The 24684-nt window shown below is 52.3% G+C and overlaps 1 protein-coding gene across 1 annotated transcript in view; it reads right to left on the bottom strand.

Moving 5' to 3' along the window:
• The window catches only part of COL27A1 (collagen type XXVII alpha 1 chain), a 1169012-nt gene that overhangs the window by 514219 nt on the left and 630109 nt on the right, over positions 1-24684 (bottom strand). Inside the window, exons 20-21 of the mRNA XM_069236924.1 lie at positions 11450-11503; positions 533-586 (exon numbers count right to left, since the gene is read on the bottom strand). Of these exons, the coding sequence (XP_069093025.1) occupies positions 533-586; positions 11450-11503 (108 nt within the window). The remainder of the gene's footprint in view (positions 1-532; positions 587-11449; positions 11504-24684) is intronic.

The following is a 24684-nucleotide window of genomic DNA, read 5'->3' as shown; positions in this document are numbered from 1 at the left end:
TGTCGCGTCTGCTGGTGTGTGCTTATCATGTCTGCTGGTGTGTGCTTGTCACATCTGCTGGTGTGTGCTTATCGAGTCTGCTAGTGTGTGCTTGTCACGCCTGCTAGTGTGTGCTCGTCGCGTTTGCTGGTGTGTGCTTATCGAGTCTGCTGGTGTGTGCTTGTAACGACTGCTGGTGTGTGCTTATCGCGTCTGCTGGTGTGTCCTTATCGCGTCTGCTGGTGTGGGCTCGTCACGTCTGCTGGTGTGTGCTTGTCACAGTTGCTGGTGTGTGCTCATCACGTCTGCTGGTGTGTACTTATCGCGTCTGCTGGTGTGGGCTTGTCACGTCTGCTGGTGTGTGCTTGTTGCGTCTGCTGGTCTGTGCTTGTCGCGTTTGCTGGTGTGTGCTTATTGCGTCTGCTGGTGTGTGCTTGTCACGTCTGCTGGTGTGTGCTTGTCACACCCTTGCCACACAGGGCCACATCTGCACCCCAAGGACATCTGCACCCCAGGGACGTCAGCGGTGCCTGGTCTGTAGGGAAAGACTCACCTCTCTTCCTGGCTGTCCTCTCGGTCCCGGTAAACCTTGTGCTCCAGGCTTCCCCTGAGGAGGAATGAAAGACTGCAGTCAGACAGGGATGTGACAGGGGACCGACAGGAGGACGGGGGCTGCTGTAAGTGTCCTTTGAGTCAGAGTCGCAGAGGCTTCCAAAGTCCGCTTACATGAGGAGGCAGCTGGAATCATCTCAACACAAACATGTGAGAGTGTGTGACAGCCACGACACACTCTCCTGACACCCCCAGGACACCTAAGTACAAACATGTGGGAGTGTGTGACAGCCAAAACACTCTCTCCTGACACCCCAAGGACCCCTGGCGGACACATCAGGACAAACAGGGGGGACTGTGTGACAGACAAAACACTCTCTCCTGACACCCCAAGGACACCTCAGCACAAACAGGGGAGACTGTGTGACGACCACAACACTCTCCAAGGACATCCCCAAGGACTCCTGTCTGCCATCTCAGCAAAAACAGGGGGAGGACTTGTCTGATGGCTGGTCTGTTTACGGAGGGCCATGGGTTCACCCATCACAAACAGGGAGGGGGGTTGTGATGGTTGGACTGTCTCACTCCACTCACAGGGACCTGGGGAGCATGTCCACAGACAAAGGCCACACCCCTCTCTCCTTACACCCTAATGACCTCTGTCTGCCACCTCAACACAAACGGGCCACACCACTCCCCTCCTGGCACCCACAAGGACCTCTGCCTGCAACCTCAACACAAACAGGCCACGCCCCTCTCTCCTTACACCCCAAGGGCCTCTGTCTGCCACCTGAACACAAAAAGGCCACACCCCTCCCTCCTTACACACCAAGGACCTCTGTTTGCCACCTGAACACGAAAAGGCCACAACCCTACCTCCTTACACCCCAAGGACCTCTGTCTGCCACCTAAACACAAAAGGCCACACCCCTTCCTCCTTACACCCCAAGGACCTCTGTCTGCCACCTAAACACAAAAGGCCACACCCCTTCCTCCTTACACCCCAGGGACCTCTGTCTGCCCACCTAAACACAAAAGGCCACACCAATCCCTCCTTACACCCCAAGGACCTCTGTCTGCCACTTCAACACAAAAAGGCCACACCCCTCCCTCTTTACACCCCAAGGACCTCTGTCTGCCACCTCAACACAAAAAGGCCACACCCCTACCTCCTTACACCCCATGGATCTCTGCCTGCCAGCTCAACACAAAAAGGCCACACCCCTACCTCCCTACACCCCACGGATCTCAGCCTGCCAGCTCAACACAGAAAGGCCACACCCCTCCCTCCTTACACCCCACGGATCTCTGCCTGCCAGCTCAACACAAAAAGGCCACATCCCTCCCTCCTTACACCCCAAGGACCTCTGATTACCACCTCAACACAAACAGGCCACACCTCTCTCTCCTTACACCCCAAGGACCTCTGTCTGCCACCTCAACGTAAAACGGCCACCCCCACCTCCTTACACCCCAAGGACCTCTGTCTGCCACCTCAACACAAACAGGTCACACCGCTCCCTCCTTACACCCCAAGGACCTCTGTCTGCCACCTCAACACAAAAAGGCCACACCCCTCCCTCCTTACACCCCAAGGACCTCTGTCTGCCACCTCAACACAAACAGGCCACATCGCTCTCCCCTGACACCCACAATGACCTCTGTCTGCCACCTCAACACAAACAGGTCACACCCCTCCCTCCTTACACCCCAAGAGCCTCTGTTTGCCACCTCAACACAAACAGGCCACATCGCTCTCCCCTGACACCCACAATGACCTCTGTCTGCCACCTCAACACAAACAGGTCACACCCCTCCCTCCTTACACCCCAAGGACCTCTGCCTGCCACCTCAACACAAACGGGTCACACCACTCCCCTCCTGGCACCCCCAAGGACGTCTGCCTGCCACCTCAACACAAACAGGCCACACCCCTCTCTCCTTACACCCCAAGGACCTCTGTTTGCCACCTCAACACAAACAGGCCACACCTCTCTCTCCTTACACCCCAAGGACCTCTGTCTGCCACCTCAACAGAAAAGGCCACACCCCTCCCTCCTTACACCCCAAGGACCTCTGTCTGCCACCTCAACACAAACAGGCCACACCGCTCTCCCCTGACACCCACAATGACCTCTGTCTGCCACCTCAACACAAACAGGTCACACCCCTCCCCCCTTACACCCCAAGGACCTCTGTCTGCCACCTCAACACAAAAAGGCCACACCCCTCCCTCCTTACACCCCAAGGACCTCTGTCTGCCAACTCAACACAAACAGGTCACACCCCTCCCTCCCCACACCCCAAGGACCTCTCTGTTTGCCACCTCAACACAAACGGGCCACACCTCTCTCTACTTACACCCTAAGGACCTCTGCCTGCCACCTCAACACAAACGGGCCACACCACTCCCCTCCTGGCACCCCCAAGGACCTCTGCCTGCCACCTCAACACAAACAGGCCACGCCCCTCTCTCCTTACACCCCAAGGACCTCTGTTTGCCACCTCAACACAAACAGGCCACACCTCTCTCTCCTTACACCCCAAGGACCTCTGTCTGCCACCTCAACTTAAACAGGCCACATCGCTCTCCCCTGACACCCACAATGACCTCTGTCTGCCACCTCAACACAAAAAGGCCACACCCCTCTCTCCTTACACCCCAAGGACCTCTGTCTGCCACCTCAACACAAACAGGCCACATCGCTCTCCCCTGACACCCACAATGACCTCTGTCTGCCACCTCAACACAAACAGGTCACACCCCTCCCTCCTTACACCCCAAGAGCCTCTGTCTGCCACCTCAATGTAAAACGGCCACACCCCTCCCTCCTTACACCCCAAGAACCTCTGTCTGCCACCTCAACACAAACAGGTCACACACCTTCCTCCTTACACCCCAAGGACCTCTGTCTGCCACCTCAACACGAAAAGGGCACACCCCTCCCCTCCTTACACCCCAAGGACCTCTGTCTGCCACCTCAACACAAACAGGTCACACCCCTCCCTCCTTACACCCCATGGATCTCTGCCTGCCAGCTCCACACAAAAAGGCCACACCCCTCCCTCCTTACACCCCAAGGACCTCTGTCTGCCACCTCAACACAAAAAGGCCACACCCCTCCCTCCTTACACCCCAAGGAACTCTGTTTGCCACCTCAACACAAACAGGTCACACCCCTCCCTCCTTACACCCCAAGGACCTCTGTCTGCCACCTCAACACAAAAAGGCCACACCCCTCCCTCCTTACACCCCACTGATCTCTGCCTGCCAGCTCAACACAAACAGGCCACACCACTCTCTCCTTACACCCCAAGAACCTCTGTCTGCCACCTCAACACAAACAGGCCACACCTCTCTCTCCTGGCACCCCCATGGACCTCTGCCTGCCACCTCAACACAAACAGGTCACGCCCCTCTCTCCTTACACCCCAAGGACCTCTGCTTACCACCTCAACACAAACAGGCCACACCTCTCTCTCCTTACACCCCAAGGACCTCTGCCTGCCACCTCAACAGAAAAGGCCACACCCCTCCCTCCTTACACCCCAATGACCTCTGTCTGCCACCTCAACACAAACAGGCCACACCGCTCTCCCCTGACACCCACAATGACCTCTATCTGCCACCTCAACACAAAAATGCCACATTCCTCCCTCCTTACACCCCAAGAACCTCTGTCTGCCACCTCAACACAAACAGGTCACACACCTTCCTCCGTACACCCCAAGGACCTCTGTCTGCCACCTCAACACAAAAAGGCCACACCCCTCCCTCCTTACACCCCATGGATCTCTGCCTGCCAGCTCCACACAAAAAGGCCACACCCCTCCCTCCTTACACCACAAGGACCTCTGTCTGCCACCTCAACACAAAAAGGCCACACCCCTCCCTCCTTACACCCCAAGGAACTCTGTTTGCCACCTCAACACAAACAGGTCACACCCCTCCCTCCTTACACCCCAAGAGCCTCTGTCTGCCACCTCAATGTAAAACGGCCACACCCCTCCCTCCTTACACCCCAAGAACCTCTGTCTGCCACCTCAACACAAACAGGTCACACACCTTCCTCCTTACACCCCAAGGACCTCTGTCTGCCACCTCAACACGAAAAGGGCACACCCCTCCCCTCCTTACACCCCAAGGACCTCTGTCTGCCACCTCAACACAAACAGGTCACACCCCTCCCTCCTTACACCCCATGGATCTCTGCCTGCCAGCTCCACACAAAAAGGCCACACCCCTCCCTCCTTACACCCCAAGGACCTCTGTCTGCCACCTCAACACAAAAAGGCCACACCCCTCCCTCCTTACACCCCAAGGAACTCTGTTTGCCACCTCAACACAAACAGGTCACACCCCTCCCTCCTTACACCCCAAGGACCTCTGTCTGCCACCTCAACACAAAAAGGCCACACCCCTCCCTCCTTACACCCCACTGATCTCTGCCTGCCAGCTCAACACAAACAGGCCACACCACTCTCTCCTTACACCCCAAGAACCTCTGTCTGCCACCTCAACACAAACAGGCCACACCTCTCTCTCCTGGCACCCCCATGGACCTCTGCCTGCCACCTCAACACAAACAGGTCACGCCCCTCTCTCCTTACACCCCAAGGACCTCTGCTTACCACCTCAACACAAACAGGCCACACCTCTCTCTCCTTACACCCCAAGGACCTCTGCCTGCCACCTCAACAGAAAAGGCCACACCCCTCCCTCCTTACACCCCAATGACCTCTGTCTGCCACCTCAACACAAACAGGCCACACCGCTCTCCCCTGACACCCACAATGACCTCTATCTGCCACCTCAACACAAAAATGCCACATTCCTCCCTCCTTACACCCCAAGAACCTCTGTCTGCCACCTCAACACAAACAGGTCACACACCTTCCTCCGTACACCCCAAGGACCTCTGTCTGCCACCTCAACACAAAAAGGCCACACCCCTCCCTCCTTACACCCCATGGATCTCTGCCTGCCAGCTCCACACAAAAAGGCCACACCCCTCCCTCCTTACACCACAAGGACCTCTGTCTGCCACCTCAACACAAAAAGGCCACACCCCTCCCTCCTTACACCCCAAGGAACTCTGTTTGCCACCTCAACACAAACAGGTCACACCCCTCCCTCCTTACACCCCAAGGACCTCTGTCTGCCACCTCAACACAAAAAGGCCACACCCCTCCCTCCTTACACCCCACTGATCTCTGCCTGCCAGCTCAACACAAACAGGCCACACCACTCTCTCCTTACACCCCAAGAACCTCTGTCTGCCACCTCAACACAAACAGGCCACACCTCTCTCTCCTGGCACCCCCATGGACCTCTGCCTGCCACCTCAATACAAACAGGTCACGCCCCTCTCTCCTTACACCCCAAGGACCTCTGCTTACCACCTCAACACAAACAGGCCACACCTCTCTCTCCTTACACCCCAAGGACCTCTGTCTGCCACCTCAACAGAAAAGGCCACACCCCTCCCTCCTTACACCCCAATGACCTCTGTCTGCCACCTCAACACAAACAGGCCACACCGCTCTCCCCTGACACCCACAATGACGTCTATCTGCCACCTCAACACAAAAATGTCACATTCCTCCCTTCTTACACCCCAAGGAACTCTGTCTGCCCCCTCAACACAAACAGGCCACACCGCTCTCCCCTGACACCCACAATGACCTCTATCTGCCACCTCAACACAAAAATGCCACATTCCTCCCTTCTTACACCCCAAGGAACTCTGTCTGCCGCCTCAACACAAACAGGCCACACCGCTCTCCCCTGACACCCACAATGACCTCTGTCTGCCACCGCAACACAAAAAGGCCACATTCCTTCCTTCTTACACCCCAAGGAACTCTGTCTGCCACCTCAACACAAACAGGTCACAGCACTCCCTCCTTACACCCCAAGGACCTCTGTCTGCCACCTCAACACAAAGAGGTCACATCCCTCCCTCCTTACACCCCAAGGACCTCTGTCTTCCACCTCAACACAAACAGGGGGGTCTGTGCCTCTGCCTAGCCACACGGAGACACCCCATGGCCTGCAAGGACAAGGTATCCTGGCAGTCTTAGGTTCGTATGGGGGACTTCCAGGGACCCTCACACTCACTGCAGACCTGGTCAGGTAGTCCTGGGCCTGGAGAGGAAGCAGGGAGGGCTGCCACCTTGGAAAGCCTGGTTGTGCTGGTGCTTGGATCTGGGTAAGAAGGTGGAGCAAGCATCTTCAGAGGACTTCCAGAAATTCAGGTTTGATCCAGGCACACATGGATATTGTTTCCAGGGAACCTGGTGCTGTTAGTACAGTAATAGTTTAACAGCAGCAGAGTTAGGATAACCATCATTTCATTCACACAAGAAAGTTCACGTTGCTCATATAGTTTCTTCCCCTCCCATATACTTGCAGGATATGGACTTTTTGTTGACGTAGGGTAAGGAGTAGTTGAAATTTCCGTTCTCTGTTTCACTGCTAGCCCTCGTGATTCTCACACTGCTTGGAATATGGATCTTCACCTTGTGCGAAGAGCCTTTTTTTTGGTGGCAAACTCTCAATTTCTGTCTGAAAGCAATCACTGGTTGGGCACCCTCAGAAGACTCAAAGTGACCGAAGACACTTCAATGGACACCAGCTGGAGCCTTCCTTCCACCACTGGGGTCCCTTTGAAGACTGTCCTGGGCAGATCAAGCTCTCTTCTCATTAATAAAACCGAGACGTACAGACATTAAAAGCTGCAAGAATCGCTGTTCTGTTGGTCACATCTCGACAGGAACATGAGCTCTGGTTATGTGGTCTTACTGGAACCATTAATGTATTTCAGGGGACTCAACTGACCGATCTACTTACTAAGTTGTATTAAAAAGTCACCTTTTGTGTGATTTAACAGGAAACGTGCTGAAGGGCTATAGGATCAAGTTCTGTACCTTCGGTAACTCTTTCTGGTGGATACCGTATCTAACCGCAGATTCCTCACCTTGTGAGTATTCTCCCAGGCGTGAGACTGGATCCAGAACACTCAACCCAGTGCTCTGGTGTGCCGACGGTGGTGAAGTGTGGCTGCGCACCAAGGCGTTCCTCGCTGAAAGTGACGAGCCGGGACACATAATAAGCGCATCTCAGATGTGCAGACGTGAATTACTTTCCAAAGCTGGTCTGATCCCTCACATGCAGAGCGTGACGTGCATGCAGACCTCTAGTTTGGGCCATTTTTAGATCGAGAAGCATCCACTCCACAGAACGGGGAGGCGGGAGGGTGGTGAAGGATCTGTGGTAAGATAGAGTATCCGCCAGAGACAGCGTTACCGAAGAAAAGTAACTTGTTCAGCTGATGGATACTTCTAATCACAGATTCCCCACCTTGTGAACTGATACCAAAGCAGTCCCATCCCGACGGGCCTGACTGCCAAGGCAATAGTGCTTTGTGAAGTTGCGTACTGATGCAAATGTGGCAGCCTGATAGATATGTAGGCAGACACTCATGTGCTAAGGCAGTAGTAAGCCCTAACTCGAGTGAAACGATCCCATAATCTCTCAGATGGCTGCTTCTTAGCGAGCGTGTAGCACATTGTACTGCTGAGGACTATCCACCTAGACATGGTTCTTTTCTGCACAGCTTTCCCTTTCTTTGCCCGATAAGCTCACAAAGAGTTGTTTGTCCATGATGGTCCCTGGAACGATCAATGTAGAAACAGAGGGCTCTCTTGTGATCCAAACAGTGGACTCCCTTCTCCCCTTTTGAGAGGTGAGGCCGGCAAAGAAAATCAGAAGGGTCATAGCCTGTCCACCTTGGAAGGGCGTTACCACTCTTGGCTGAAATACAGTGTGAGTTCTCAGCAGCAGTTTCTCTGGAACAAACGCAGTGTAGTGCCGAGGGACTGAGAATGCCTGCAGCTCACTCACATGACGAGTTGACGTTATCGAACCAGAAAGGCCACTTCCAGGGTCAAGTGACTAAGTTGAGAACTGTGTCTTAGTTCAAATGGGGCAGATTAGAAAAGTGAAAATCAACTTCAAGTCCCACTGTGGCATCTCAAAGGATTTAGGTAAAAACATATGTCATAAACCTTTAGGCGATCTCATCACAACAGGTGATTCATACAAAAAAAGTTTGATCCAGCAACCTCAAAAATGGCAAAGAACCTACCAAAAGCTTTTAACAGGGTTTCTAAAAAGTCCCTGCTGGGCCAACGACAAACGGAACAACAAAACTACAGAGAGCTTGGCTTGAAACGGGTCAATCTGACAGGTGCCACTGCAGGCCACAATTTTGTTCTCAGATGGACGCCTGGCTGCCAGAAGAACATCGACAACCTCAAGAGGAAAACGGAAAGAGACAAGCATTTGGCACTCAATCTCCATGCACCGAGGGGCAGAGCGCAGAGACCTGAGTACAGGACAATGCTTTGTTGCTGCTACAGTAGATCTTCCTGCAGTGGCAGCTTGATCAGAGGACAGATGCTCATGTCCATAATCTCTGCACATGACACCCTTCTGGCCTAATCTGAAGTCACTAAAATGACTTGGGCTTAGTCAGTCTCGATCGTCTTCAGAGCTTGAACGAAGACGTGTAGAGAAAGAAAGGAATACAGGAGTGCTGAGTTCCGCTGTAGGTGGAATGTGTCTCCAAGAGAGAGCATTCTTAGGATCTCTAGCTTGCAAACACATTGATATTGTGCATTCTTGGTGGTGGTGAAAAGACCCGAGGCAGGGTTCTCTCCATTGCTGGAAAATGGCCTGCACCACCTTCAGGAGTAACTGCCCTCCGTGATCTGCTAGTTGTGGGAGGGTAAGAGTGTCTGCCCTGTCGAGATCCCAGAAGGTGGTTCATAACTAAAGAAATGCCCTAGTGAGTCAGCCACCTCCAGACAAGCAGAGCCTCCTAGCACACGGCCCAAAACCCTACTTCACAATGCTTGCTGCAGGACCACATGATGGTAGGGCTATCTGTGAGTATCTGTGCCATCCTACCCTCGATAGGTGGGAGGAAGGCTCTCAATGCCAAGAGGACGGCCCGAAACTCCAACAAATTCATGTGGAGGCAGAATTCTTCTCCTCTTCTCCCAGGCGGCCTCCCCAAGGCAGTGGTGATGCATCCAGGACCACCGTCGGCTCTGGGTGAAGTAGGAAGATTGCCACCGGCCCACTCGCGGGTATAGTCACTAGTGTACATCATTTGCAGTCTCCTTATACCTCTGCACCAGTGCTGTGCCCACAGGGCTTCCGAGGGCGCTGCAGAGCTTGTATGTCCCCTCCTGCGTGGTCCACTTGCAGGATGGAAGGGGCAAAAAGTTCCAGCAGTTTCAAAGCCATCCTTAAGGAGAGGTAGGACAGAGGCTGAAACATCAGGATCGTAGCCGGATGCCCGGAATTTCTGCTCTCGGGGGTAAGCACGAAACTGCACCGTGCCGGATCACTCCAATGTGATTCCCGCACATTAATAGTGAACTTTAATGATGTTAGGAAGTTTACCATCATCAGGAGGTTTATGCCTGGAGTAAACCTGTCGTAGAGGTATGGGAACACTGGCAAACCTGAGCTCGGAAGGTGTGCTGCGATCACGGACATCACTTTCCTGAACACCCAAGGGTCACTGGTAAGGCCAAAATAGAGCGTCGCAAACTGAAAATGCTAGTAGCCCATTGTGAACCACAGATAACACCTGTGGGCCTGCAGGACAGAAATATGGAAAGTGTCCTTCATGCAGGTCCAGTGCTAGCATCCAGTCACCAGGATCCAAGGCAGACAGAGTCTGTGCCAGCGAGAGCAGCTTGAGCCTGTCCTGCAAAAGGGCATTAGGAGGGGGCAGATCTAAAATAGGCCGAAGGTCTCAGCCCTTGTTCGCACAAGGAAGTAGCAGGAGTAACTCCAGTTCCTACTTCCAAGGCCGGGTCCCTCAATGGCTCCTTTGGCTAAAAGGCCTGAACTTCCTGTTGCAAAACAGGCATGTGCAGAAGGTGCATCAATGGCAGGGCAGACCGAAGTCGGTGTCTCCAGCTCCTTGAGGCCCGAAGGTGCACCTGAGGGAGCCACATATGTGCAACATGGCCTCCTAGAGGTCTTCATTTGCTGCGAAGTTGCAGATGGACTTGGAAATTCAGGCTGCATTAGGACCTAAGTCGGAATTGACTCAAGAGTTCGGGCAGGAAACCTCCTAGCACCTCGAAGCCCTTGCACTCTCCCTGGAGTTGGAGAGTGGCAAGAAGGGGTCGAATCTCGCTTGGACTTCTTGTGCTTCTTCTTTGACTTCTTCTTTGAGGATCTGCCATGCGAACAACGTTGGGAGCAGGAACAGCATCTTTCTCTCGACTTGGGACAGTCGCATGCATGGTCTTTCTGTTTTTTGCGTGTAGAGTTTTGTCTCGCATTTCAAGAGGGTTTTAGATTCATCAGGGCACAGTCACAATAGGCCCTGGAGTCGTGTTCCGACCACTTGCACCACATGCATTCCTCATAGGGGTCGATCAGACGTGTTTGTGAGAGTACTTCCAAAGTTTAAACCCTGTTGTTTGGGGAGGTAACATATTTCCCTTGCACACTGGTAAAAAAAAGAAATTCGGAAAAATAGACTTGTCAAAGGCGAGAGGAGCAGAGCTCCGGATTTGCATCCGAAGGCTCAGAAAGAAAGGAACCTATGTCAAAGCGCCTGGAGGCCGGAGCAGAATGATGTGAGTGTGAAGCCACACAGCGCCACCTAGCGGATGGAGGGGTAGTGCTTTTGTGTGTTCCAGATCCAGTCTGAAGTCAGGTGAATATTCACCAGGTCAGGAACCTGCAGCTAGAAGTACCCTTCAGAGTTTGTCTCTGGGATATATCTCAATTTAAACGTGCCAGAAATGTCTTTTTAAAATCCATGCATCCAGAGGTCCCGTGATTTGCCCCCTTCACAATCCCAGCATGCAGATGTCTACTCACCTTCACGCCTTCCGGCCCATTGAGTCCTGGCGGCCCGATGTCCCCGGGGAAGCCCTGCAAACCAAGAACACAGGTCACTTGTTGCTGTCGTGAGTGAGGCAGCTTCTGTCCAAGCACACAGCGCCGCTCAGTGGCGGCATGAAGTAATACGGGCCCCGGCAGGATGTGCTGAGGCCCCTATCTCACAGATACTTTCAGGCAGTGCTGAGTTTCACCCGGTGGTCGCTGGTGGGAACCACAGCACTCAGTTTTAGGGCCCAGTTCCTATCTCACCTCTTCAGACATTTCCTGAGAGCCAGAAAGGGACAAAAACACAAAAGGGAAGGAAAGAGGAAGATAAAGACGAAAACAATTGTCATAAATAAAGGAAGAAGAGGCCTGAGGTGAAGGGTGGGTGAGCCTGGGGAGGGATTAAAGAGCCTTGGTATTCGGCACGCTGACATTTAATAGCGCCGGCCTCAGGCTTCTGAGCACAGCCTTGGCCACCGCCTGGGAACAGGCCTGGGCTGAAAGAGCACCCTGAAAAGGGGGGTCTCCCACGTGGCACATCCCCAGGAGCTGGCCAGGGCCATAGATACTGAGAACTTCTTCCGCTTTCTACTGAAGAGAAAGTTCTGGGCAGATTCTGAAAGTTGTGTAAGTCTCCGTTTGTTCTTCCCTGAGACAAAGAACGGCAGACGGTCTGTTCTTCAGAGATCTGTGGGGGGAGCACCGTCATGGCTACACCAGGGGTCTGTGGTACCCGATGCATCTATGACCCATGAATCTGCAAGGTGCTTGGGGGTACCTTGATTTGTCTCTGTTACGCAGGGCTCAGGGTACTTTCACCTTCTAATGCTGATAAGGCAGATACCGGGTCAGAGCTTCACAACAGGATGGGGCCAGTTCCCTAGGTTTCATCAAGGCTGGCCAGAAACCTCGCGCCAGGCTTAATATGAGCAGGCATCTTCTAATGCAAAGAGTCAGGAGGATGGCAATCAGTAAGGCTAACCCCACACATAAGCAGGCCTGGGCCAAATGTAAATTACACCAGTGTGGACGCGTAATTTTGGGAGCTGTACATTATGCTTCCTGCCCACAAAATTCCAAACCGTATACTATTACTACCAGGTGTAATTACACATTTGCTGTAAAACAATTGCTGTGAGCATGCCATTTCTGATAAAAATGTGCCCTGAATTCATGGAGACAGCAGAACGCAAGCAGCTTTGTTGAGCAGAGGGGGCCCCTCTGCTATGGCACAGGAGTTTCGCCCCCCTGCTGAAAAGAGGAAGCAGGGAAACATAAAAATAAAGTGATAATGAAAGCATTTTTATTATCATTTTATTTTTCCGCTTAGGTAGGGTGGGGCTAGCATTCTCCGTGTCACGGGGTGTGGGGGAAGGAGTGCACTCCAAGTGCGCATGTCGCTTTGGCCGGCGGTCCGAGCCGCACTTAGAACTCTCCGCCCTGCTGAGTATCACCAAGTGCAGGCTCCCACTCCCCCCTCTGCGGCTTTTCACCCGCTCAGGCCAATCCTGCTGCTTCTTTCATGCTGGGTTATGACTTTTTCACCTGTTTTTTAGAAGCGCCAGTGCCCAGCACCGGCAGGACCCGGCCCACTTAAAGCCCTGGACATGACTTACACGACCCGCGCTGTGCTGGGAGAGGGCACAGCCAGTGCACACGTCCCTGTGCTCGGGGGTCACACAAGTGCCCAGGATGGTGCTGGGGTAACTGTCTGAGGTGCCACCCGGGGCAGGGACAGCCCTAGAGTGTCCATCACTTTCAGGAATAAACCACTAGCCAGGCTTCAAACTGCTCCTCCTTCAAACAAAGCTTTCATTACTGGATGTATAAGAGGCAGGTAGAGGGTCGATGGTCATCTGTTCTCCTGATACAGAGTTTATATGTTTAGGTGATTAATAAATTGCAATTTGTCGAGTTTATTGGCTCAGAGCAGTAGGCCTCTTCCACTGACTTTAAATCCAGTTTTAGGGTCCGCATCACAGCATGATGAGAAGTGAAAGAATGACATAATGGGTGCTGCCCCCCCACAGTGCCACAGCACCCTCCAACCACAAACCCACCCACCCAAAGAGTACCAACAGGGCTACTTCATGAGTAACTATCCCACCCAAGGAGTACCAACAGGGCTACTTCACAAGCACCTATCCCAACCAAGGAGTACCAACAGGGCTACTTCACGAGTACCTATCCCACCCAAGGAGTACCAACAGGGCTACTTCACGAATAACTATCCCACCCAAAGAGTACACACAGGGCGATTTCACAAGTACCTATCCCAACTGAGGAGTACCAACAGGGCTACTTCACGAGTACCTATCCCACCCAAGGAGTACCAACAGGGCTACTTCACAAGCACCTATCCCAACCAAGGAGTACCAACAGGGCTACTTCACAAGTACCTATCCCACCCAAGGAGTACCAACAGGGCTACTTCATGAATAACTATCCCACCCAAGGAGTACACACAGGGCGACTTCACGAGTACCTATCCCAACCAAGGAGTACCCACAGGGCTACTTCACAAGCACCTATCCCAACCAAGGAGTACCAACAGGGCTACTTCACAAGCACCTATCCCAACCAAGGAGTACCGACAGGGCAACTTCACAAGTACCTATGCCACCTAAGGAGTACCCACAGGGCGACTTCACAAGTACCTATACCACACAAGGAGTTCCAACAGGGCTACTTCCTGAGTAACTATCCCACCCGAGGAGTACCAACATAGCTACTTCACGAGTACCTATCCCAACCAAGGAGTACCGACAGGGCTACTTCACGAGTACCTATTCCACTGAAGGAGTACCCACAGGACTACTTCACGAGTACCTATCCCAACCAAGGAGTACCAACAGGGCAATTTCACGAGTACCTATCCCACCCAAGGAGTACCCACAGGGTGACTTCATGAGTACCTGTGCCACCCAAGGAGTACCAACAGGGCGACTTCACGAGTACCTATCCCACCCAAGGAGTAACCACAGGGTGACTTCACGAGTATCTATCCCAACCAAGGAGTACCAACAGGGCTACTTCACGAATAACTATCCCATCCAAGGAGTACACACAGGGCGACTTCACGAGTACCTACCCCAACCAAGGAGTACCCACAGGGCTACTTCACAAGCACCTATCCCAACCAAGGAGTACCAACAGGGCTACTTCACAAGCACCTATCCCAACCAAGGAGTACCGACAGGGCTACTTCACGAGTACCTATTCCACCGAAGGAGTACCCACAGGGCGACTTCACGAGTACCTATGCCACCTAAGGAGTACCAACAGGGCGATTTCACGAGTACCTATCCCACCCAAGGAGTACCCACAGGGCAACTTCACAAGTACCTATACCACCCAAGGAGTTCCAACAGGGCTACTTCATGAGTAACTATCCCACCCGAGGAGTACCAACATAGCTACTTCACGAGTACCTATCCCAACCAAGGAGTACCGACAGGGCTACTTCACGAGTACCTATTCCACTGAAGGAGTACCCACAGGGTGACTTCATGAGTATCTATCCCAACCAAGGAGTACCAACAGGACTACTTAACAGTAACTATCCCACACGAGGAGTACCAACATAGCTACTTCACGAGTACCTATCCCAACCAAGGAATACCAACAGGGCTACTTCACGAGTACCTATCCCACCCAAGGAGTACCAACAGGGCTACTTCAAGAATAACTATCCCACCCAAGGAGTACCCACAGGGCTACTTCACGAGTACCTATCACACCCAAAGAGTACCCATAGGGCTACTTCACGAGTACCTATCCCAATCAAGGAGTACCAACAGGGTGACTTCACGAGTACCTAATCCCAACCAAGGACTACCAACAGGGCTACTTCACGAGAACCTATAACACCCGAAGAGTACCCATAGGGCTACTTCACGAGTACCTATCCCAACCAAGAACTACCAACAGGGCTACTTCACAAGTACCTATCACACCCAAAGAGTACCCATAGGGCTACTTCACGAGTACCTATCCCAACCAAGGAGTACCAACAGGGCGACTTCACAAGTACCTATCCCACCCAAGGAGTACCCACAGGGCGACTTCACAAGTACCTATCCCAACCAAGAAGTACCCACAGGGGCGACTTCACGAGTACCTATTCCACCCAAGGAGTACCCACAGGGCGACTTCACAAGTACTTATCCCAACCAAGGAGTACCAACAGGGTGACTTCACGACTAACTATCCCAGCCAAGGAGTACCAACAGGGCTACTTCACGAGTACCTAGCCCGGCCAAGGAGTACCCACAGGGCGACTTCACGAGTAACTATCCCAACCAAGGAGTACCAACAGGACTACTTAACAAGTAACTATCCACCCTAAGGAGTACCAACATAGCTACTTCACAAGCACCTATCTCAAACAAGGAGTACCCACAGGACAACTTCAAGAGTACCTATCCCACCCAAGGAGTACCAACAGGGCTACTTCATGAGTACCTATCCCACCCAAGGAGTTCCAACAGGGCTACTTCTCGAGTACCTATCCCACCCAAGGAGTACCCACATGGTTACTTCATGAGTACCTATGCCACCCAAGGAGTACCAACAGGGCGATTTCATGAGTACCTATCCCACCCAAGGAGTACCCACAGGGTGACTTCACGAGTACCTATCCCACCCAAGTAGTACCCACAGGGTGGCTTCACGAGTATCTATCCCAACCAAGGAGTACCAACAGGACTACTTAACAAGTAACTATCCCACCCGAGGAGTACCAACATAGCTACTTCACGAGTAACTATCCCAACCAAATAGTACCCACATGACTACTTCAAGAGTACCTATCCCACCCAAGAAGTACCAACAGGGCTACTTCACGAGTACCTATCCCACCCAAGGAGTTCCAACAGGGCTGCTTCTTGAGTACCTATCCCACCCAAGGAGTACCCACCTGGCGACTTCACGAGTACCTATGACACCCAAAGAGTACCAACAGGGAGATTTCACGAGTACCTATCCCACCCAAGGAGTACCCACAGGGCGACTTCACGAGTACCTATCCCAACCAAGGAATACCAACAGGACTTCTTCACGAGTACCTATACCACCCAAGGAGTTCCAAAAGTGCATCTTCTTGAGTACCTATTCCACCAAAGGAGTACCCACAGGGTGACTTCACAAGTACCTATGTCACCTAAGGAGTACCAACAGGGTGACTTCATGAGTAACTATCCCACCCGAGGAGTATCAACATAGCTACTTCACGAGTACCTATCCCAACCAAGGAGTACCGACAGGGCTACCTAATCCACCGAAGGAGTACCCACAGGACTACTTCACGAGTACATATCCCAACCAAGGAGTACCAACAGGGCGATTTCACGAGTACCTATCCCACCCAAGGAGTATCCACAGGGCGACTTCACAAGTACCTATGTCACCTAAGGAGTACCAACAGGGTGACTTCATGAGTAACTATCCCACCCGAGGAGTACCATCATAGCTACTTCACGAGTACCTATCCCAACCAAGGAATACCAACAGGGCTACTTCACGAGTATCTATCCCACCCAAGGAGTACCACCAGGGCTACTTCACGAATAACTATCCCACCCAAAGAGTACACACAGGGCGACTTTACGAGTACCTATCCCAACCGAGGAGTACCAACAGGGCTACTTCACGAGTACCTATCCCACCCAAGGAGTACCCACAGGGCGACTTCATGAGTACCTATCCCACCCAACGACTACCAACATGGCTACTTCACGAGCACCTATTCCACCCAAGGACTACCTACAGGGCTACTTCATGAATAACTATCCCATCCAAGGAGTACCCACAGGGCGACTTCACGAGTACCTATCCCAACCAAGGAATACCCACAGGGCGACTTTACAAGTATCTATCCCACCCAAGGACTACCAACAGGGCTACTTCACGAGTACCTGTCCCACCCAAAGAGTACCAGCAGGGCGACTTCACGAATAACTATCCCACCTGAGGAGTACCCACAGGCGACTTCACTAATAACTATCCCACCCAAGGAGTACCCACTGGGCTACTTCACGAGTACCTATCCCAACCAAGGAATACCAACAGGACTTATTCACGAGTACCTATACCACCCAAGGAGTTCCAAAAGCGCATCTTCTCGAGTACCTATTCCACCAAAGGAGTACCCACAGGGGGACTTCACAAGTACCTATGTCACCTAAGGAGTACCAACAGGGTGACTTTGCGAGTACCTATCCCAACCAAGGAGTACCCACAGGGCGACTTCATGAATAACTATCCCATCCGAGGAGTACCCACAGACGACTTCACGAATAGCTATCCCACCCAAGGAGTACCCACAGGGCTACTTCACAAGTAAATATCCCACCCAAGGAGTACCCACAGGGTGACTTCACAAGTAACTATCCCACCCAAAGAGTACCCACAGGGCGACTTCATGAATAACTATCCCACACGAGGAGTACCCACAGGCGACTTTACGAATAACTGTGCCACCCAAGGAGTACCCACAGGGCGACTTCACGAGTACCTATCCCAACCAAGGAGTACCCATAGTGCGACTTCACAAATAACTATCCCACCCAAGGAGCACCCACAGGGTGACTTCACGAGTACCTATCCCACCCAAGGAGAACCCACAGGGCAACTTCACGAGTACCTATCCCACCCAAGGACTACCAACATGGCTATTTCACGAGCACCTATTCCACCCAAGGACTACCAACAGGGCTACTTCACGAATAACTATCCCATTAAAGGAGTACCCATAGGGCGACTTCACGAGTACCTATCCCAACCAAGGAATACCCACAGGGCGACTTTACAAGTATCTATCCCACCCAAGGACTACCAACAGGGCTACTTCACGAATAACTATCCCATCAAAGGAGTACCCATAGGGCGACTTCACGAGTACCTGTCCCACCCAAAGAGTACCCACAGGGCGACTTCACGAATAACTATCCCACCCGAGGAGTACCCACAGGCGACTTCACTAATAACTATTCCACCCAAGGAGTACCCACAGGGCTACTTCACGAGTAACTATCCCACCCAAGGAGTACCCACAGGGCGACTTCACGAGTACGTATCCCACCCAAGGAGTACCCACAGGGCGACTTCACAAATAAATATCCCACCTGAGGAGTACCCACTGGCGACTTCACTAATAACTATCCCACCCAAGGAGTACCCACTGGGCTACTTCACGAGTACCTATCGCACCCAAGGACTACCAACAGGGCTACTTCATGAGTACCTATCCCACCCAAAGAGTACCCACAGAGTGACTTCACAAGTACCTATCCCAACCAAGGAGTATCCACAGGGCGACTTCACGAGTACGTATCCCAACCAAGGAGTACCAACAGGGCAACTTCACGAGTACCTATCCAACCCAAGGACTACCAACAGGGCTAATTCACAAGTACTATCCCATCCAAAGAGTACCCACAGGGCGACTTCACGTGTACCTATCCCAACCAAGGAGTACCAACAGGGCTACTTCACGAATAACTATCCCACCCAAGAAGTACCCACAGGGCGACTTCAAGAGTACCTATCCTACCCAAGGAGTACCCACAGGGCGACTTCACGAGTACCTATCCCACCCAAGGACTACCAACAGGGCTACTTCACGAATACCTATCTCACCCAAAGTGTACCCATAGGGCTACTTCATGAGTACCTATCCCAACCAAGAAGTAACAACAGGGTGACTTGATGAGTAACTAATATCCCAACCACGGAGTGCCAACAGGGCGACTTCACGAGTAACTATTATCCCACCCAAGGAGTACCCACAGGGCGACTTCACGAGTACCTATCCCACCCAAGGAGTACCCACAGGGCGACTTCACGAGTACCTATCCCAACCAAGAAGTATCAACAGGGCATCTTCACAAGTAACTATTATCCCAAACAAGGAGTACCAACAGGGCAACTTCACAAGTAACTATTATCCCAAACAAGGAGTACCCACAGGGCAAATTCATGAATAACTATCCCACCCAAGGAGTACCCACAGGGTGACTTCACGAGTACCTATCCCAACCAAGGAGTACCAACAGGACTACTTCATGAGTAACTATCCCACCCGAGGAGTACCAACATAGCTACTTCACGAGTACCTATCCCAACCAAGGAGTACCCACAGGACTACTTCATGAGTACCTATCCCACCCAAGGAGTACCAACAGGGCTACTTCCCGAGTACCTATCCCACCCAAGGAGTTCCAACAGGGCTACTTCTCGAGTACCTATCCCACCCAAGGAGTACCCACAGGGCGACTTCACGAGTACCTATGCCACCCAAGGAGTACCAACAGGGCAACTTCACGAGTACCTATCCCACCCAAGGAGTACCTACAGGACTTCTTCACGAGTACCTATACCACCCAAGGAGTTCCAACAGGGCTACTTCTCGAGTACCTATTCCACCGAAGGAGTACCCACAGGGTGACTTTACGAGTACCTATGCCACCTAAGGAGTACCAACAGGGTGACTTCACGAGTACCTATTCCAACCAAGGAGTACCCACAGGACTACTTGACAAGTACCTAGCCCACCCAAGGAGTACCAACATGTCTACTTCACGAGTAACTATCCCACCCAAGGAGTACCAACAGGGCTACTGCAGGAGTACCTATCCCAACCAAGGAGTACCAACAGGACTACTTCAGGAGTAACTATCCCACCCAAGCAGTACCCACAGGACTACTTCAGGATTACCTATCCCACTCATAGAGTACCCACAGGGCTACTTCAAGAGTACCTGTCCTAACCAAGCAGTACCAACAGGGCAACTTCAAGAGTACCTAAATCACTGACCAGGCACCAGTGCCAGGAGTATATATACCCATCAGGTGTCAGTGCCAAAAGTGAACACCACAGCACCAGGTGCCAGTGCCAGGACTAAATATTTCCGCCAGGTGTCCGTGCCAGAAGCGGGCACCAGAGCACAAGTTGACAGTGCCAGAAATAAATATACCTGCCAGGAGCAGACACCGCAGCACTAGGTGCCAGTACCAGACATAAATATACCCGCCAGGTGCCAGTACAAGAAATAAATATACCCACCAGGTTCTAGTGCCAGAAGCGGGCAACACAGCACCAGGTGCCAGTGCCAGAAATAAATATTTCCCGCCAGGTGCTAGTACAAGAAGTAAATATACTCACCAGGTGTCAGTGTGAGAAGTAAATATACCTGCCAGTGCCAGAAGTAAATAGATTTCCCAGGTGCCAATGCCAGGAATAAATATACCCACCAGGTGCTAGTGCCAGATGCAGACACCGGAGCACCAGGTGCAGTGGCAGACATACATATACCCACCAGGTGCCACTGCCAGGAGTGGACACCATATGCCAGTGCCAGAAGTAAATATGCCCACCAGGTGCCAGTGCCAGAAGTAGGTATACTCACTAGGTATCAGTGCAAACAAGTAAATATACCTGCCAGGTGCCAATGACAGGAATAAGTATACCCACCAGGTGCTAGTGCCAGAATCAGACACCACAGCACCAGGTGCCAATGTCTGAAGCAGACACTGCAGCACCAGGTGTCAATGTCAGAAGCAGACATCACAGCACCAGGTGCCAATGTCAGAAGCAGACACCACTGCACCAGGTGCCAATGTCTGAAGCAGACACCGCAGCACCATGTGTCAATGTCAGGAGCAGACATCACAGCACCAGGTGCCAATGCCAGAAGCAGACATCACAGCACCAGGTGCCAATGCCAGAAGCAGACACCACTGCTCCAGGTGCCAATGAGAAAAGCAGACACCGCAGCACCAGGTGTCAATGAGAAAAGAAGACACTACAACACCAAGTGCCAATGTCAGAAGCAGACACCACAGCACCAGGTGCTAGTGCCAGAAGCAGACACCGCAGCACCAGCTGTCAATGTCAGAAGCAGACACCACAGCACCAGGTGCCAATGCCAGAAGCAGACACCACAGGACCAGGTGCCAATGTCTGAAGCAGACACGGCAGCACCAGGTGTCAATGTCAGAAGCAGACACCACAGCACCAGGTGCCAATGCCAGAAGCAGACACCGCAGCACCAGGTGCCAATGTCTGAAGCAGGCACCGCAGCACCAGGTGCCAATGTCTGAAGCAGACACCGCAGCACCAGGTTTCAATGTCAGAAGCAGACATCACAGCACCAGGTGCCAATGCCAGAAGCAGACACCACAGCACCAGGTGTCAATGAGAAAAGCAGACACTGCAGCACCAGGTGTCAATGAGAAAAGCAGACACCACAGCACCAGGTGTCAATGAGAAAAGCAGACACCGCAGCACCAGGTGTCAATGAGAAAAGCAGACACTGCAGCACTAAGTGCCAATGTCAAAAGCAGACACTGCAGCACCAGGTGCAAATGTCAGAAGCAGACACCACAGCACCAGGTGCCAACGTCAGAAGCAGACACCACAGCACCAGGTGTCAATGTCAGAAGCAGAGACCACAGCACCAGGTGTCAATGTCTGAAGAAGACACTGCAGCACCAGGGGCAAATGTCAGAAGCAGACACCACAGCACCAGGTGTCAATGACAGAGGCAGACACCACAGCACCAGGTGCCAATGACTGAAGCAGACTCCGCAGCACCAAGTGCAAATGTCAGAAGCAGACACCACAGCACCAGGTGCCAATGTCAGAAGCAGACACCACTGCACCAGGTGTCAATGTCAGAAGTAGACACCATAGCACCTAGTGCCAATGTCAGAAGCAGACACCACAGCATCAGGTGTCAATGTCTGAAGCAGACACCGCATCACCAGGTGTCAATGTCTGAAGCAGACACCGCAGCACCAGGTGCAAATGTCAGAAGCAGATACCACAGCACCAGGTGTCAATGACAGAAGCAGACACCGCAGCACCAGGTGTCAATGTCAGAAGCAGACACCGCAGCACCAGGTGCAAATGTCAGAAGCAGACAACACAGCACCCGGTGCCAATGTCAGAAGCAGACACTGCAGCACCAGGTGTCAATGTCAGAAGCAGACACCACAGCACCAGCTGCCAATGTCTGAAGCAGACACCGCAGCACCAGGTGCAAATGTCTGAAGCAGACACCGCAGCACCAGGTGCAAATGTTAGAAGCAGACACCACAGCAGCAGGTGCAAATGCCAGAAGCAGACACCACAGCACCAGGTGCCAATGTCTAAAGCAGACACCGCAGCACCAGGTGTCAATGTCAGAAGCAGACACTACAGCACCAGCTGCCAATGTCTGAAGCAGACACCACAGCACCAGGTGTCAATGAGGAAAGCAGACACCGCAGCACTAGGTGTCAATGAGAAAAGCAGACACCGCAGCACCAAGTGCCAATGTCAGAAGCAGACACCGCAGCACAAGGTGCAAATGTCAGAAGCAGACACCACAGCACCAGGTGCCAATGTCAGAAGCAGACACCACAGCACCAGGTGTCAATGTCAGAAGCAGACACCACAGCACCAGATGTCAATGTCTGAAGCAGACACTGCAGCACCAGGTGCAAATGTCAGAAGCAGACACCACAGCACCAGGTGTCAATGACAGAGGCAGACACGACAGCACCAGGTGCCAATGTCTGAAGCAGACTCCGCAGCACCAAGTGCCAATGTCTGAAGCAGACACCGCAGCACCAGGTGCAAATGTCAGAAGCAGACACCACAGCACCAGGTGTCAATGTCAGAAGAAGATACCACAGCACCAGGTGTCAATGTCTGAAGCAGACACTGCAGCACCAGGTGTCAATGTCAGAAGCAGACACCACAGCACCAGCTGCCAATGTTTGAAGCAGACACCGCAGCACCAGGTGCAAATGTCAGAAACAGACACCACAGCACCAGCTGCCAATATCTGAAGCAGCCACTGCAGCACCAGGTGCAAATGTCAGAAGCAGACACCGCAGCACCAAGTGCCAATGTCAGAAGCAGACACCACAGCACCAGATGCCAATGTCAGAAGCAGACACCACTGCACCAGGTGTCAATGTCAGAAGCAGACAGCACAGCACCAGGTCTCAATGACTGAAGCAGACACCACAGCACCAGGTGCCAATGTCAGAAGCAGACACCACAGCACCAGGTGCCAATGTCGGAAGCAGACACCACAGCACCAGGTGTCAATGACAGAAGCAGACCTTGAAGGACCAGGTATCAAGGTCAGAAGTTGAACTTGCAGGACCAGGTGTCAATGCCAGAAGCAGACATCACAACCCCAGGCACACCCAGTGACTACTGTTGAACTCAGTGATGTCAGTGACTCAAGCAGTGACGACAGAAAACATCCCAGATGAGCTTATCAAAGTCAGCGACTAGTGCACTGACTACAAAGAAACTCACCGATATGAGTGAACTGCTTGTTGGCTGGACATGAAAAGTCACTTATGACAGTAACTCACCCATGGATTTCAGACGATAATTCACTGATGTCACTCACTCGTCCTTTCACCATGGACAAAAAGTCACGGATATCAGTGAATATAGACCTGGGGTCTCCAGCCCATTATTTTATGAAGAGCTTCCTCTACTGAAGGAAACCACCCCAAGGTGCTGACACGTCATCAGTGCACAATAGTGACCACGTCTGTTAACACTGAGTGACCCGATCACTGCAGCAGAAGTGTCAGGAGGAGAGTGACATGAAATGCCTCCACATGGCTCATGAAGTAACAGTCGAAGCAGAGGTGTCTCTGCGAGAAAGGGCAGAATCACTGCAGTCTCCCAGCTCAGCTGAATTAACACTCAGCTATCAGCTTTGAATATGTTTTGGAAATTGAACTATTTTCCGCTTCATCAGCGTAGCAGAAAAATAAACTTATTTTTTTGTCAAATACAATTCCATTTTTTTTTCCTTCGAAAAAACAAGATTTTGCCTTCAAAATACTAGTTTTTATTTTGAGTAGATACAGTTGTTTGTCTTCAAGTGCAAATTCTCCACATGGACACAATCAGCCTCAGATGTAGACGCTTCACAATCACATGCCATGGCCAGGGCGCCCCGGACGCCTCTGGAAGCCCAAGGATGCTTTCCATCATGTCAGAGGTATTACTGGGCCTTGGCTGGACCTCACACTTGTCAGGATGTCACAGTGCATCTCTCGTGGCCACTACGATGCCAGGAGTGGCCAAAGTTTGGTCAGAATATGGGAGCGATGGCTGACAGGTGCACAGAATACACAAAGTATGTCCACATTCTGCAAGCACCACTCCTCTGCCACGAAGACAGCTGTGCCCGAGGTGAACCCAAAGT

The sequence above is a fragment of the Pleurodeles waltl genome, chromosome 6 (genome assembly GCF_031143425.1).
Source record: "Pleurodeles waltl isolate 20211129_DDA chromosome 6, aPleWal1.hap1.20221129, whole genome shotgun sequence".
In the NCBI taxonomy this organism is placed as follows: Eukaryota; Metazoa; Chordata; class Amphibia; order Caudata; family Salamandridae; genus Pleurodeles; species Pleurodeles waltl.
The sequence above is the reverse complement of the archived record's forward strand: the minus strand, read 5'-3'. Positions and strand labels throughout refer to the sequence as shown.